Source organism: Mercenaria mercenaria, unplaced genomic scaffold (genome assembly GCF_021730395.1).
Source record: "Mercenaria mercenaria strain notata unplaced genomic scaffold, MADL_Memer_1 contig_4729, whole genome shotgun sequence".
NCBI classification, from domain to species: Eukaryota; Metazoa; Mollusca; class Bivalvia; order Venerida; family Veneridae; genus Mercenaria; species Mercenaria mercenaria.
Genome location: NW_026462979.1, coordinates 54,433 through 70,677, shown reverse-complemented (window position 1 = coordinate 70,677; position 16,245 = coordinate 54,433). Strand labels below are relative to the sequence as shown.

Below are 16,245 nucleotides of genomic sequence, written 5' to 3'. Positions count from 1 at the left end.
ACTCTATGATTAGCAGTTTTTAAATCCTACCAGAACTGTTTTGATATCTGTCTTCTGGCCTGTTTCGTCGGACCCTTAAGGGTGTTTCTCTTGTTGCTCTGTCTTCTGTAAAGGCATTGAGTACATACGTTTTTGGTTCTTAAGGTTTGCTTTTTATATATTTATACACGAGCATTTTTGTGTTTTACATGCCATGTTTTTTTGTTTCCATTACGTGTGTAAGAGCTTCACCTGGAGGAGATTACTTTTATTTACACTGTCCCGTGTCTTTGAAACATGTTGGGGGTAAGAGTGAGGTTGGGTGCGCACCATAAACCGGTTTAAAATCCCCAGTGGTGTTTTTGCCACTGACCGTTCCAAGGCGGTGCCCCACTGTGTTCCTTTGTTTGTTCGTTTTGTCCTAATTAGTTGGCTTTGTGTGTGTGTGTGCGCGCGTGAGTGTGTTTGTGGTGCACGCGTCTGCTTGCTATGGGTTTCGTTTTGGAGAGGCTGCGTTTTTGGTACGTGGCATTTCCTGTTTGATATTTGTCTTTGTTTTTAGTATAGTATTAAAAACATAGTTAGTAAGAAATTGCAGGTCTATTTCGATAGTTCTTCAGATAAAGACATTTAACTGAGATATTTTATATCGGACAGAATTTCTTAAAACTTGACTTATTTAAAGACTCGTATATTCCAGTTACATCATTGGTCGGACAGTAGTTGCATAGGGACCGTAGATATGGATATTCTCCAAATGATCAAATTTTGGAATCAAACTTGGCTGAGAAACAATTCACCAAAACAAATACACATGATCTAATAAATAGATATATATTAAACACAAGATTAAAAATTTCTACACAAGAATTAAGTATAAATCGTTGACTGGTAACAATTTTGTTAGAAACAAGCTAGCATGTACTTTTGCTAGTTACTAACACAATGCATTTTCAGTGTAGTCATAGAATGAAACAAAATACTTGCTGTATGATGATATCTGTGTTTAAGGATTTTTGGAGGTCGGTGCGAGGCGTTACCAACGGTTAGGGAGGTAGTTTGCACCACTTGACTATGGCTAATCTTTACCTTGGAAACCAGCACTTCATTGTTCCCTTATTTTTTTATGTGTGTGTATTTTTTGGTAGTTTTTCTGTATATTTTTACACTGTATATACATGATATACTTAAGCATGGTGACGTACTATTTAAACCTAAATCAAACACACACCACAAACATTCTGTACACAAACATAACATAACATAAATTTGCACCGCTTTGGGTCAAGCTTTATCACATATACGCCGGTATATATTATGAATAAAATATCGTAAGTATTTCAATACTTATGCTCGGCCAGCTCAAGCTTTAACCGAAAAAAATTCAAAACCAAACAATTAATCTGAAAAACTCAGAACAAAATATATATTCGAAACAATTCACAATTTAACTGCAGAAGATATATTTATACACCTTTAGATCTCAAACGAACCAATCAACTGTCAAATTCAAACAATCAGCCAAACTAAAAGCATCAAATTCACAAAAGAACAAAAAAATTCCAACCGCCAACAACCAAAGTATCAACTTCAAAACAAAACCACAATTAAACACCAAACAACCAAACTATTCGCCGAGCAAATGAATTATTATGAACAATGAAATGTACGCCAATAATCTCCAACAAATAAATCAAGAAACAAATATTTCTTTCAAAAATCGAGCCACCAGCACACTTTATACTGCATGCACAACATGCGACTTTCCTTCGGGATCATTGATTTCAACTCATTTAGATTTGAAGATTGAATACTGCTTAAGCCGGTGCTAGGGGGTGTGGTCAGTGTTGCATTTTCCATTACTGCTCATGAAGAGACTCAATCAAACCGAGTCTGCAATTTTCACTGTTTGCATTGTTATCGGTGCTTCCGAGGGATCTACTTTCCAGATTTTATTTTCTCTTGTTAAAGTGCAATCTTAACTGATAAACTTTCATAAAACTTTGTAAAATTTGTCACACCTCACTCTCTCTGTACTGCAATGATCATTTAATCAGCGAGGTTTAAGTATAAGTTAGATATTACATACAAGTGTGTTACCGGCTTGTATCATCATGCGCCTGGGAATCTCAGGGAACGTAATTTGGGTAGCAAAAGAGCCTCGTAGAGGTGAGTTTGCTATTAAACTACGTATCCTGAGATTCTCCCAAGCATGATGATACTCGCCGGTAACACACGCGTGTGTATTGTCTAACTGATTTATCGCATGATTAAAACAGTAAACTGAATACATTTTTGAAATATCTTAAATCTAAAATATTTAAAAATATTTTCCCTCTTGCGCCTCCCTTAGAAACATTTCACTGTCATATGAAAGCCAAAAGAAGGTGCTGGGGCAGATTTTTTATATAAATTATGCATGCTCACATCAGAGAGCCATTTTTCAAAATTTTTAATAAACTACTGAATAAAAAGTTTAAAAAAATACACAAATACACATTGAAACATTTTTTATCAATTGGTGTAATCATTTTTTAAAACTACAAACTGTGAAGTACAGTTTCAAAAAATACTTTAAACTAACTGTCAAAAACGAGGTCAGTGAACCCTGGTAAAAAAAGAATGTAAACAATTCCCTCGTGGCTAATTTTCATGTATCAATGGCCTAGAGCATATTGTAAAGCTTTGCCAGAAAAGTAATTTTGAATTTTTAAAACGAATAGATCTAGAATATCATAATCACTTTTGCAGTTATATTTTTATGTTATTTAAAAAATCCAAGTTTTAAATCAAGATGCAGAGATATAAACTACAGACAAACAGTGATAAATTATTTCAAACAGCTTATCATTTTCAAGACCTTATCACAGCAACACTTGCTAATTTGTGTGTATTGTTCTACATCCCAGACGGAGAAAACTGTGAGTGATACCTGTGTGCAACGGAATTTAGAGCACAGCTAACTGTAGCGGAACCAGAATTTAGTAAACATTAAAACTTCAAAGGAAAATGCCGCAGTCATGCGATAACAAGCCGTACAATATAGCGAATTGTAAATGTAAATAAACTGTTTCAGCTGTCGTGTAAGCTGGCATACAGTATATTTACATCTTATGGTTTAACGCCGTTTTGCAACAAGCAACAAAGAATTATTCAGACACTGTAAATATAAAAGTCCTGGCCAAGGTGATATTTACCTCAGCCTATCATCCTCGTCATGTACGTAAACTTGGATATTCACGTTATCATTATATAACACCTGTTTACTATTACATTGTATTTTTGAAGACAAAATACGATGATGATATCTTAAAAAAAGTAAAGAGATTGTCAAAATAATAGTTAACTCACAAACAAACTACATTGTAGCGACAAACAGATGAGTCAGAACTTATAACAGAAGAAATGGCAAGAACCTATTGTACTAACAATGTTACAACAGAAACAATTGAAAAGAATCAACACCTGCTTGGTGGATTTAATATTACACAGGCAATTGACGAATGCACATGGGATGTACACGTAAGAAACTTACTTTACTCTGTTTACGAATAATACACACATTACATTTTTTTCAGGACAGAATGTTGTCATACATTAAACTTTCATGGTTGTTTGCTATTTCAGGATTGATTAAAATATTAAAATTCAAACGTTGGTCCAGTTGCCTATTCATATGTCTGAGCAAACGATAGTCTTATAATCGTTTAACCACTTTTGAAATATTTTTAAATAACGTTGCACACACACTCAAAACTTTAAAGTGATTCATTCCATCATCGAATGAATTGTTCTAGGTTGATTTTTATGAAGTGTATATAAAAGTTTTTGCACGAAAAATACTAGTATCAATCGTATTTTATGTACTAACTGAAGCGTGACTATCGCCCTGTGAAACTTTCATTCAGTTTTATTCAGAAATTCGATCATCAAATAGGATTGTTGAATATCCGTGAAAGTCTTGACAAAGAAACATGAATTTTCAGAGATGTTATAGTTGCTAAACGTTTTCGTATGTGACGTTTATATACGTTAACACGTGGATGTCTGTTTCCGTTGTCTGACCTTCACACTTTTTGTGTCTCCATCGTAACGAAATAATCGAAAATTGACCGGTTATCACGCTCGAACAAGATAGTTTTGAGACGCCTCTAATTTTAACAAAAAGAAAAATCTCGATAATAAGTTTAATAAATCTGTGCTTTTTCTTAAAAAGAAGACAATGGTGATTCACAAGGTAGCAACAAAATATACCTGATTTTTGAATACATGCTTTGCATCCTTGATAACATGTAAAAATGATAACAAAAGTTGATCTTCACCGGACGTACTATTTTTGAAAAGGTCAAATACAAACTTTCTAAGCAAATGTCATCGAACCCTCACGATTTAGTCTAGCCGTAAATATTTGTGACGTTGCCGTTTTGATGGCAGTTAATATGTACTGCAACTATTTGCCGAAGTAATGCTTACTTTATGCAAAAATCATGCTGCATTATTGTTTTCGGGCGAAATGACTTAATGATGTGTAAAAGCTAGTCCATAGATTTTTCTAGAAAACTAAAATTACCTTATAAATCTATTTTACTGTAAAATGTGTGATGAAATACTTGGAACTTCAACTTCGCTTTCGCTATATTGCCTCCTCTTATCCCCACACATATTGCCTCCCCTTATCCCCACCCAAACCCTTTTTATGTGCAATTTTGAACATCATAATTTCACTGTTTGTATTATAAGGAAAATTAAGTTGATCACAAAAACGTTGACAACAATATAAATCTCATTTTAAGCGTATTTAAATTCTGTAAGCCATTTCAGATTTCTTTCCATTTTTATAGTTACACTCGTTTACCTGAATGCATGTTACACACAAAAAACAACATTTTACTGCTCGTTCTTTGCTCCATAGATTTGTTTAATTGTCTGCAAATGTTTCTGACATGTTTTTGAATATAGTATGGAAATAAAATTCCTTAACTATCGGGTTCATTTTCACGCATTAGAAATTCATGAAAGCACACTGAAAAGGTTACATCTTTTAACCCTGCGTTTTTCATCCGAATTCACATTGTTTGTAGGATTTATTTGTAGATCTGTAGGCTTTATTTAACGGCTTGTTTCATTATTGAATAATTTTTCATATTGGAAATAAGCCCGTTTGATCTGTTTGGTAAATAGTTAAATACAAGTTTCCCCAGAATACAGAGATTGTTAATTCGAACCCGAGTAGCTACAACGCTCTATATAGTGGGAAAGTGGAAAGTGGATAGAAACTATATAAAGACAGGTTGTGTGTTTTGAACGTGGCTTTCCCTGTTGGATATTCTTCCTTGTTTTTTGTGTAAGCAGACCACCGTGACAGAATTGGAAGGCTGTTGAGAAACCCAAAACAATGACTTTTGAAGGTGCAAGTGCAAATATCTATTCATTTATTACCAATACACTATTAACGGTTACGTTTTGACCGACTTTAAAGTTAGAATTAGCCGAGAATAGTAATTGTTTTTACAGCCATTTTCATCAGCAGTTTAGTTTTTACAAGCACTAAACTCTTTTTCAAGGTAACGTACGACTGCCCCATTGAACATTATTAGTTACGGATAGAGTGAACGTACCGCACATCAAACCTACGATCGACGAACACAATCATAAGGGTTGGGACTAATTTTTGACCGGGTGAATTATTTTATCGGGTTAGTTGTATTTACCATCAACGTTCAAGGCCGGGGAAGAACTATAAAAAGGGTTCAGGTAGAGAAATGGCCACTCTTTTTGTGCACAGTGAGCAAAGAAATTAGAGCACAGATCTTTTTGAAAGTTTGCACAAGTCTTCTTCAGCACCATTGTTATGTTTTTAAAAAAACACGTTGAATGATTATCTAGAAGTGTACTTTCCAGATAAAAAAATATGTGTTTTCTGCTACAATATTTGAATTTACCTCTCAGATGATTGGCATCTTCTCCATTGGGTGAGAGCTAATCATGAAACAGCAGTTTTATGAGTCACACTCTCTACGTTTCATTTGACATAAGGCGGGACTTTTTCACATGTTTATGAACATGTATTACTGAATTACATAGACTTACGTAGAAAACTTTATTGTCCCAAACATTATGGCTTTCAGGAATGGAAATTAAACAGCTATCTTCTCATTTATTGATAACAATACACAGCAATGTACTAAGTCTTGTCATTTTTATTTTTGTAGAAAAATTTAAACATTTAAACATATTTTTTAATGGAACCAATTAGTAAATTTAGCCTATTCCACCATCACTTGCACAGCATTTTGTTTACCTTCCGTTTTCAATTGAATGGCATTTACTAGTATCAGAATTAAGGGACAGTCTTTTCTGCTGTGTATCAAGTTATTTCTGTAGATAGGGAGTTCATTTTACTTGAGTATTAAAGAACACAATGCAACGTTTTTGCAGTTACTCGGCGATGTAGAACTTAAATTGTTACAGCAACAAAAGAAAAGAATATGAGGCAATAACTACATTATACATAAAAAAAAACCATTTTTTTGGGGGGGGAAAAAATCACATAAATCCAGTGTTTCATTCTGATACAAGAAAAAACAAAACTGAAAAACATGAATTAGATGCTTTTAGATATCAAGCAGACGAATTCTGTGTTTACATGATCATATTATAGCCGTCTGCTGACTCTCTCATAGGTAGTAAAACTCCTCCACTAATGCATATATGCTTAATTGCCTGCCGGCCGGTTATTCAATGCATCAATCCCGGCCTTTCAGAACGCAAAGACGTGATATCGGCAAGCGTTATATTTGACGTTCTGCTAGATGGCGCTCTATTGAACCTTACACAACAGATACACGTTTGAAAAATACTAAATTAGCTATAAAAAGATTAAATTAAATCATATAATTTATGTCTTTAATGTATGCATTTTACTTGGAAATAAGGTAGTATAATATGTTAACTTGATTGTTGTAACAGACTGGGCAAGATCTCGGATGGATTGCTACACACAAACAGGCAGCAGATTCCGCTATTGAAATTGGTTACAAAAGAGATGCAAATTACACACTTTCCCACACTGAGGAATTAAAGGAGTTCAAAATGCAGTTGTGTCCTTTCAATTGCAACGGGAACGGTGTTTGTCAGGAAAATGGTATGATAATCAGAGCAAGGAAATATTACGATTTTTAGTGCAAAATATTATTCATTATTAATGTTATTGTTTGTTAAACAGAGAAGCAATCTCCCCATTGATGATGCTATTCTACAAGATAAATTCGTAATCACGCGTTTCTTCGATTGCGATAAATTTTTAATGGTTTTGCACAAAATTAATATTTTTAAAACATTTCTTATCAAAAGGCAATAACAAGGTGAATCTAAGTGAAAAGAATAATATAAATTAAGGTACCGCCTAGAATGGGAATTTATCATTAATATGAAATAAGGCAAAGCCTCAAAGCGAGCTCAGTGAAATCTTATTTAGCTAAATATATACCGGTATATTACAAACTATTCAATACTCAAATGAGAGTACTTATTTACTTGAAAACATCAAGTTTACTTTAAGTGTCATCATACCTGTTACAGGGAATATCATACTTTGCAATTTTTTTCTGAAAGCCGGTCTCAAGTTGACATCATTTCCTATTGACCGCGTTCTCGTACTGGCTTAATGATTATTAATGACAATATTTTCCGTTTACTGTTCACTGTTTTTATCTTTTAAAAGAAAATAATCATTTTTTTTCAAATAACTGGAAATCTTTCTTGCATGGTTTTTGAGTGCAGAAATAAAGAAACATGTTGCACGGATTACGAATTTCTGTAACTGACTTTGGATGCTCTGTTACTCATGCAAACAACCAGTCTGTTGGAAAAGACATAAAACGGCAGTGGAAGACATCGAAAAAATTCCCTCGAAATAAATTCGCTGAATAATGTATGGATAACGCATTTTTTTTTTTCATTTAATGGCATCAGCAGAATTTCGAGGGATTCTGAAGATGTTACAACACAGTATGAACATGTGTTAACGCTCTTCTAGCATAACACGCTTAAAAACTAATAAACTAATAAAATATCCCTCAGCGTCATTAAATGTAATGAAAAGCGGGGACGTCTGTGTTGTTTTTAACACATTGATGTCCTTTTGAATTATCCGCTTTGGGGCCATAATGCGTTTACGCTTTGTCATGAAACGTGCTTATATAAAAAGGTTTTTAACAGCACGTGAACGCTAGAATCTCTCTGTTAAGGTAGTTCTGCACGTTTGGATCGAAAAAAAATTTCTACAATGTAGAATTTGATTAAACTCTGTTTTTTTAAAAACTTCAGAATATACCTAGAAAAGTCAGCAAATAAAAAAGATAGGGTCATGATTGATTTAAAATTTGCTAGACTGATTTGAAAAAATTAGACCTCACGCCATTTTTCATAATGGAAGTCTATGGGAAAATCATAACTTTCATAACATTCTTTCGAATAGAAATTTTTCTACAATGTAGAATTTAATGAAACTTTCCACACTTGTAAATAAACATATGGCCTATAACGTGGTGAAATAAAATGTATAGGTCCGTGTGCTTAATTTTGAGATATTTGGGCATGATTAAAGTGAACCGCACTTTTCACGCTAATTTTAAGACATTATTTTTAATTTTTAACATGTCAGATGTTTTAATATCATATTTTAACTTTAGCAAGATAGTAACAGTGCCATTGTAATAAATTTAGGTTTCTGTAAGTTCATTAAATGATAATCATTTCCGTACTCTGAATCCAGGCTTTATTCCACGTTTTCCGGATAATTGACGTAACGCCATCACCTCCGGTTTATCAAAAGTGCAGAACTACCTTAACACAAGTTTTCTCCTGATAAAACACCCCAGAAAAGTGACAAGAACATCAGTCTTATGCTGGAATGAGATTGTTTAACTTCTTTTTAAATCTTGGTATATTTTCATTCCATCAAATGAACTTTTGATCGCAGGTACATGTACGTGTGACAGTTTATATTTTGGTCCTGATTGTGGAACTAATAAATCTAATGGACCAACCATAGAAGATATTGAAGGAGGCGGATTCTGTGATCAGCGTTATGGGAGTGAATGTAGATGTTTTTCTGTACAGACAGAAGCGCTGGCGGAGTCCTTTCAATGCAAGATGGTTAGGCAAAAGGTTAGAACAATACTTTTTGCGAATTTAAATCACTAAATGATAATCTATTATCACAATAAATAGCGTTTCTAGTCAATATGTGTTTTTCTGGATCTGCTATGCAAGGTGAGGTCTCCGAATACCTTGCCCCATATAGATATTGAAACAAACACACACAAAAACGCATGAGATGTAAAAGTCTTTTCTATTTCAATCTATGTAGCTAGCTTGCAGAAGTTATGGGGTTTCCTTCAGTGCCTGTTCGCACATACATTGTTGCTTTGACACCCCTGAAAAAGGTATCGTAGTACTAAAAGTAGTTTAGCAGCTCTTCCGGCCTAGAGAAATGGCGGAAAGAAAAAATCATCAATGTTTGCCAGTTGAAGTGGCATTTTCATGTTTTATTCAAGTCAGTGCCTGTTTTCACTTCATTTTACACCTATACTTGACACTCTGGTAGCATTTTCAAGGAGATTTTTGCATTTATAGACATATAAACGCACCATATTACACATGTGTTCATGTCCTCATTTTAGCTGTCAGTATGGAAGATATTCCATAGTGTTGACCTGTCAGATGAAATTCTCTCTTAGAAGATACATGAGCCCTACTTTTCTTTGGTTTGTTTTGTGAATTGTAAACTGACTGTCCAGAAAATGAACATTAATTCTCCCGTGAGGCAGTAATCTTTCAGATCTAAAGCAAACCTTCTGTCTTCTTGCTATTCTGTTGACAAACGCCTTAGAGCAAACGCAAATGCATGTCCTGTGAAAAGCAGTGGGTAAATTGATGCATTACATCAGCAATACATTACGTCTATGATAATATTTTACTGCAGAAATTGTTGAATGGGGATACGCTAATAATTGGATCGGATTCAACAGATGGCAGATATCGAAATCTTTACAATGGCGAATGCTGTTTTGCTAATGGAAGACGAAAGCGCTCCAGTGACACAGAAACAGGTGTACTGCATTACTTGTATGACATATCAATCAGTAACAATGGCATGAACTTCGGCCCAGTCACGATTGTTTACGTTTATGATTCGTTGTGCCTGAATACAAATACAGACAATGATGGGAACGTGCAATTTACAGTTAAGGTAATTGCATTTTTACTCTAAGGTGGCATTAGAAGGATATTTAGTTTTGCAATCTATTTATTATACAATATTATGAATTTAAATTCCATAGTCAACATATGTCAGTGATGTTGAAAGACATTAATAAGTGTTTTATACATTACTTTCATCACTTAAAGTGGAATTATCGCATTTTTTAAATAATACTGAGCTGAAATAGATATGTGTGTAAAAAGGGTGGAAGAAATCATAGCTTTAAACCCAGTATACCAAAGTCTTCCTGTTACCAGTACGAAAATGATATTCCAAATATGTCTTTTCTTATTTTGACGTGGGCAGTCTTTTTGAGAAAGGCCAAACTGCATGCAGGAAATGCTTCCCTTCAACCTCAGAAATCTCTATCTGTACTGCGTAGAAGATTGAAGAAAAGATCTATTATTTTATTAATCCGATTTCTTTATTTCTAAAGCATCAACTTCAAATACTTATGCGGCATTATCGTAAGTTTAACAAATTTAAATGCACAGCAACCGAAAATTGCTGTCATAAAACATTCACAAAAACACACTATGTGCAGTAAGATGCGTATAATGCCATTATGAATAAACTTACACACATTATTATTATCATTATTATTTTGTTTGTTTTGGGTTTAACGCCGTTTTTCAACAGTATTTCAGTTATGTAACGGCGGGCAGTTAACCTAACCAGTGTTCCTGGATTCTGTACCAGTACAAACCTGTTCTCCGCAAGTAACTGCCAACTTCCCCACATGAATCATCAGAGGTGGAGGACTTATGATTTCAGACACAGAATCATTATTGTTATTATTATTATTGTTATTATTATTATACTAGATTTATATAGCACCCTTTTCATGATAAACACGTTCAAAGGCTCTTTACATATAGCAAACACAACCACACAGGGTGCAAAATTCATCCTCTACTAGTACAGAAACCAGGCGATCTGACCAGAGAGACAGAGCGGGACAAAGCCAGAATAGATAGATACAGGCCTGTCCGGCTAATTTAGCCTAGCACTTTGCAAAGAGATGTCTGTTTGTTTAACGTTCCCCGTGTATAACACCGATACACACGAAGCCGTCTTTCATGCACAGGCCTCTTAGTTAGGTGGAAGACAAGGACAAGAGCATCTCAGAAATTTCCAAAGCCTGGACAGAAATTCGGACCCCAGTCCTCTGGATTGACAGTAAAGCGTATTACCCCTAGACTATCGGCCCAAACATCTATGTCATTTATGTTCAGTTTTAGAGTCGACTGCTCTAAACTAATAATAACTTTGTTGTTGGGCTATATCTTATAACCTGATATATTATCATATTAAAAACAAAAACAAGGATAAATATCCAACAGGGAAATCCACGTTCTAAAAACGCAGCCTCCACAAACGTAAACCCAGCACAAGGACGCGCACACGACCAACAGACACACACACACAAGGACAAAACAAACACATAAAGGGACACAGTAGGGTATCAAGTCGATATCCTAATCGTTGATAATCATGTTTATAAATTTCTTTAGATAAATGACAATAGTCAAAACTGTACTTATAATAACATAAGATAAAGACCAAAAATGTAAGATATATTTTATAATTTTTCTTGAGGTTAATGTTAAACCGATACAGATAAAATGTTAGAAGTGTTTTGTAAACGATACATCTACAGTCTCAACTGTGAGCAAATCTAAAAAGGATAATTACAGTATAATTAAGCATGGGATGAAAATTGTATTGTAGGCTGACACTTGCCTAATAGATGGTTACTGCTACGAACAAAATGACGTGAATATAAGTAGCGTTTGCTTCAAGTGTGATCCCAGTAATTCTCAATACAACTGGACTCAAGGTAGTTAAAGATTTCATATTCATGCTTATTTTACAGAAAGATAGTTATATCTGAATAGCTGCAGCATTAGAAATTTGCATAAGTGTACTTTTCAGATTAAAACATTTTTTCCCGTTATTTTTTAAATATCATAAGCAATTTGCACGTAACCACGCAAAGACATACCGGTGATATTTACACAAACGTTTCAATACTGCATTGTCAATATTGTACATTTGTCACAATCTTGAGTCTAAGAAAGAATAGACATATATTTCAATATGCTTTATAATGGTTATATATTATCTGCTGTATGTAGAAACCTTAACATAAATTTTAAAATTGTTGAGACAAAAATATACAAGATTAAATCGTTTTTGCAGGCTGCACGTCATCCCCAAATGACGAGGAAGTGAGCCTAACTGCTTCTACTATAGCTGGTATTGTTGTTGGAGTGTTTGTTGGAATAATGATTGTAACAACGATAGTGTTCATTGGTGTCAAAAAAGGATGCAAAAAAGGGTACATTCGTCACTTTAATCGATAATATTATCATGATTTAATGATGTTCATTAAAAGAAATCTAATTAACTGTAAAAATGATTGAAAAGCCATGTATATAATTTGTTGATTAATAGGGTAAATAAAACTTTATATATCAGCTAAATTACATTTATGAGGAACCTCCTCTGTATAGCGGCTAATTACGACCCCCTCGTCTCACAATGCGTGTTCAACGAGCACTTACCTAAAGCAGTAAAGCAAACTACATTTTTCTTTTCAGTTCAGTCAATGCATCTCTGGGTTTTTCATCAGGGCCAGTCGTATCACGAGAACCTAGCAGAATGCCCTTTAACGTCGACAACCTTACTTATGGGCAAACATATTAGCTCATACCAAAATCCTTTCTAATTGGATACGCTGGAATAACCAGTAACCAGTGAACTGGAGTTCACTTTTGATATTGAATATAAGCAGTGTTAATTGCAGAAATCTTGCCCATTGCGTAATCAATTTAGCATAACAATTTTTTCATTCTCATTGTTTTGTTTACACTTTGTGTATATTCGAGACGAACTCATTTATTTATCTTTAACTTTCAAGAAGCATTAAGGCACACAATTCAAACACTTAATGCAGTTAATTTTGTGATATGAAAATGAATAATGGACATCAGTGCAAACTATTACCACAATATGAAAGCAATAAAATCTTCAATAATACCTCATACCTGTACACACAGTGTGGCAGAACGAAATGCTGTAACTATGTTTCCCATTATCAGAAAATGATTAAAGTTATTGATGAAAGAATGAATGATGATACTTAAAAACAAGATTTAGCTTACCAAAAGGTTCCTTCTAGCGCATATTAAATATTCTTTTTAAGGGATCTTTAATAAAATAATTATGAACTATGTGTTTTGCTAGTTTACGTGCATTCTTATCTATTCATTATAAGAACACTTAAAGTTATTTCACACAAACATTTATTTAACTTAAAAAAAAACGAAAAAAAAAAAAAACACCTTTTGATGAGCGATCCTACCGTACAATAATAAATACCATATCTCTGTCAAAATTTCGGGAATCATTGTCGACAGCTGTGCTAGTGGCACAGATCAGAATTTAGTCATATGTTTCCCTGTTTTAATTAGCTATACAGTGGAAGAAAAGATCTGCCATATGCCAGTAATTTCATTGCATGAATGGATACAGCTCCAGAACCACTAAACCAGCAGAAAAGGGGCTTTTATATAAGTCGGCACGTACAAACTGACGGATTTGAAAAAAGTGCGTACAAAAAGTTCACAACTTAAAAATTAGAAAACAATTAATCAAAAGGCATGAAATTACAAAGTTCGAAATATTTATAGCTCAGTAAAGTGAAGAAATGCATTATACAGTTCTAGATAAAAACAAGGGAAGTAATTGAAATGTTGTTATCCGTTGATGGTACGTATCGTGCAATAGCATTCACAGACAAGTAAAAAATCTCGAATAACTTTATTAGTACAGTATGTTTTGATGGTTATACTTAAAATGTTAAAATAATAAAGTTGGTATGAAATAAAATCGTAAAAAAAACCTCTGGAAGCAGCAAAGAATGCAACCGAGAAGAATAATAGTAGACGATATTTTTGGGCGGGAGTCTATTTTTAGATGAATATTCATTTAGTTAATCTCGATTCTACAATATGACATGTAAGATTTAGCAGTAAGATAGTTTAAACTAAATTATTGTTTTTTTGTAGGTCTGTTTATTACGTATTGTATTTCACTAAATATTGACTTTAAGATGCGTAAAACACATTGGCAACGAGGCTATTTCTAATGAATACGCATGAGTACAAAATGGCGGCGCCTGTTGGAATTCGGATGCCTTTGATGATACTCTTGTATTCATTACCTGCTCAGTCAAGTGTGACATGTTCACCATAAGTGTTCCTTCTCATGAGAAGGAACAATAAAATATTAATGCATATCATCAACATAAAACATTTGAAAATCAAGATGTATTCATGTATCGATATTACAAACTCAACATTGCAATAATACATTATTTGTTTGTAAGTTGGTTTGCAGAACAACGTATCTATTCAAAATTCATGTAATGCTTACCACAAGACTCGATGTTTTGTTATATGACTCGAAACAATCAGAACTACAACTATCCTACTTCTGAATCTGAAACAAATTGAGCTAATCTGTACATAATAGCATAATATGACTATTTGCTCAGGAAAAATGCAAAAAGGTTTTACAGCAACATACAACGGTCAAAATAATGTTTTCGAATATATACAGTAACGAGGACTTTATCCAGCGTATTTCAAGTGCAGACTGGAGTAACTGTTTTAACACACCATGTGTGAATAATGCGTGGTCAGCTTCTCAAACCATTTTATTTCATACTAGATACAATTGCCTCTATTAATTTTACATTTAGGTAAAACTGAGTGTATGATATTTGGGTTAGTAAGAAAAACTAAAAAAGGTAAAATCATTTACGGTCAGTTGTAATTGCCATACAATACCGTCTAAGGACAATGTGAAGTATATTGGGTTCACGATTGATAATATGCTTGTGAAATAATTGTAGACCTCATAATAACAAAAATTAATTCTAGAGTGAAGTTTTTATATAGAAATTGCAGCTTGTTAAGTCTTCAAACAAAACAGATACTCACTAATGCTCTGGTTCACTATGCATGCACATCTTGGTATGCAGTTTTAACAAAAAAGTTATAACACAAATTTGCAAATTTGTCAAAATAAGGTTATTAGATTTTTCTTAGACCTTCCTCGAAGAACCAGTGTAACATGTAAAGAACTCAGTACTTTCAGTATGCTTAGACAGAGCCCGACAACTTACTTAGCCACGTGTTTTATATGTTTAATGGCAAAGCCCTAAAATACTTAGACTATCTACAATTCACACTAGATCTAGCTTATTTAACTTTATTGTTCCTAAAATACATGTTTTGAATAAGAGATTGGGATGCACTGTCAGATGATGTTAAAACAATCAAATCTAAACAGGGTTTCATATACGAAGTTTAAATCGGCCCGGGATAGAGAAAACTGTGATACTATTTTTACTAATGCTTTTTATTATCAATTTGGATATATTCATATACATTTTGTTAATAAGTATGATATTTAGACATAAAAATAACAGTTGAAATGGCCAGTTATCTTAAGAATCAATGCAATGAATATGCGCGTGTGGATTGTCCGTACCGCTATGTATTGCTTCATATATCATGTGAGTTTTGTTTAATACATCATTTTAAAAAACAATTTCTAAGATACACAAATATAAGTGATATCAGGAATTGATTAAAATATTGATGCCAGGGACCCGAATAGAAATAAGTACTTGAACTTTATTGGGCTATCCTAGGTATGGGTGATCACTACTATATATCTCCATAAAGACTTTTATGCAATTCAGTGACAATGAAAACTCTCTTGTTATTACGAACATGTAAATTTTCATGTGACTTCTATGTTTTAGATACTTTTTGTATTTTTGTTTTATGTAATTTGGTCATATACCTGAATAAAATTGAATTGAATTGAAATCATTGTATTTCAAAATTGATAGTAGATTTGATAATAAATGCTAGTAATAAGAGTTGGTTTGCTTTATATAATGCATTTGTAAAAATTTGGAT

General features: G+C 33.5%; 1 protein-coding gene across 1 annotated transcript; it reads left to right on the top strand.

Moving 5' to 3' along the window:
- Positions 1–3,348: 3,348 nt before the first annotated feature.
- On the top strand, positions 3,349–12,612 carry LOC128554115 (von Willebrand factor D and EGF domain-containing protein-like; the record flags this gene model as incomplete). The annotated part of the gene is made up of 6 exons (XM_053535358.1): positions 3,349–3,501; positions 6,949–7,123; positions 8,963–9,150; positions 9,968–10,234; positions 11,978–12,086; positions 12,449–12,612. Coding segments are annotated over 6 exons (1,056 nt in total), but the record flags the coding sequence as incomplete, so codon positions are not given.
- Between the last annotated feature and the right edge of the window lie 3,633 nt (positions 12,613–16,245).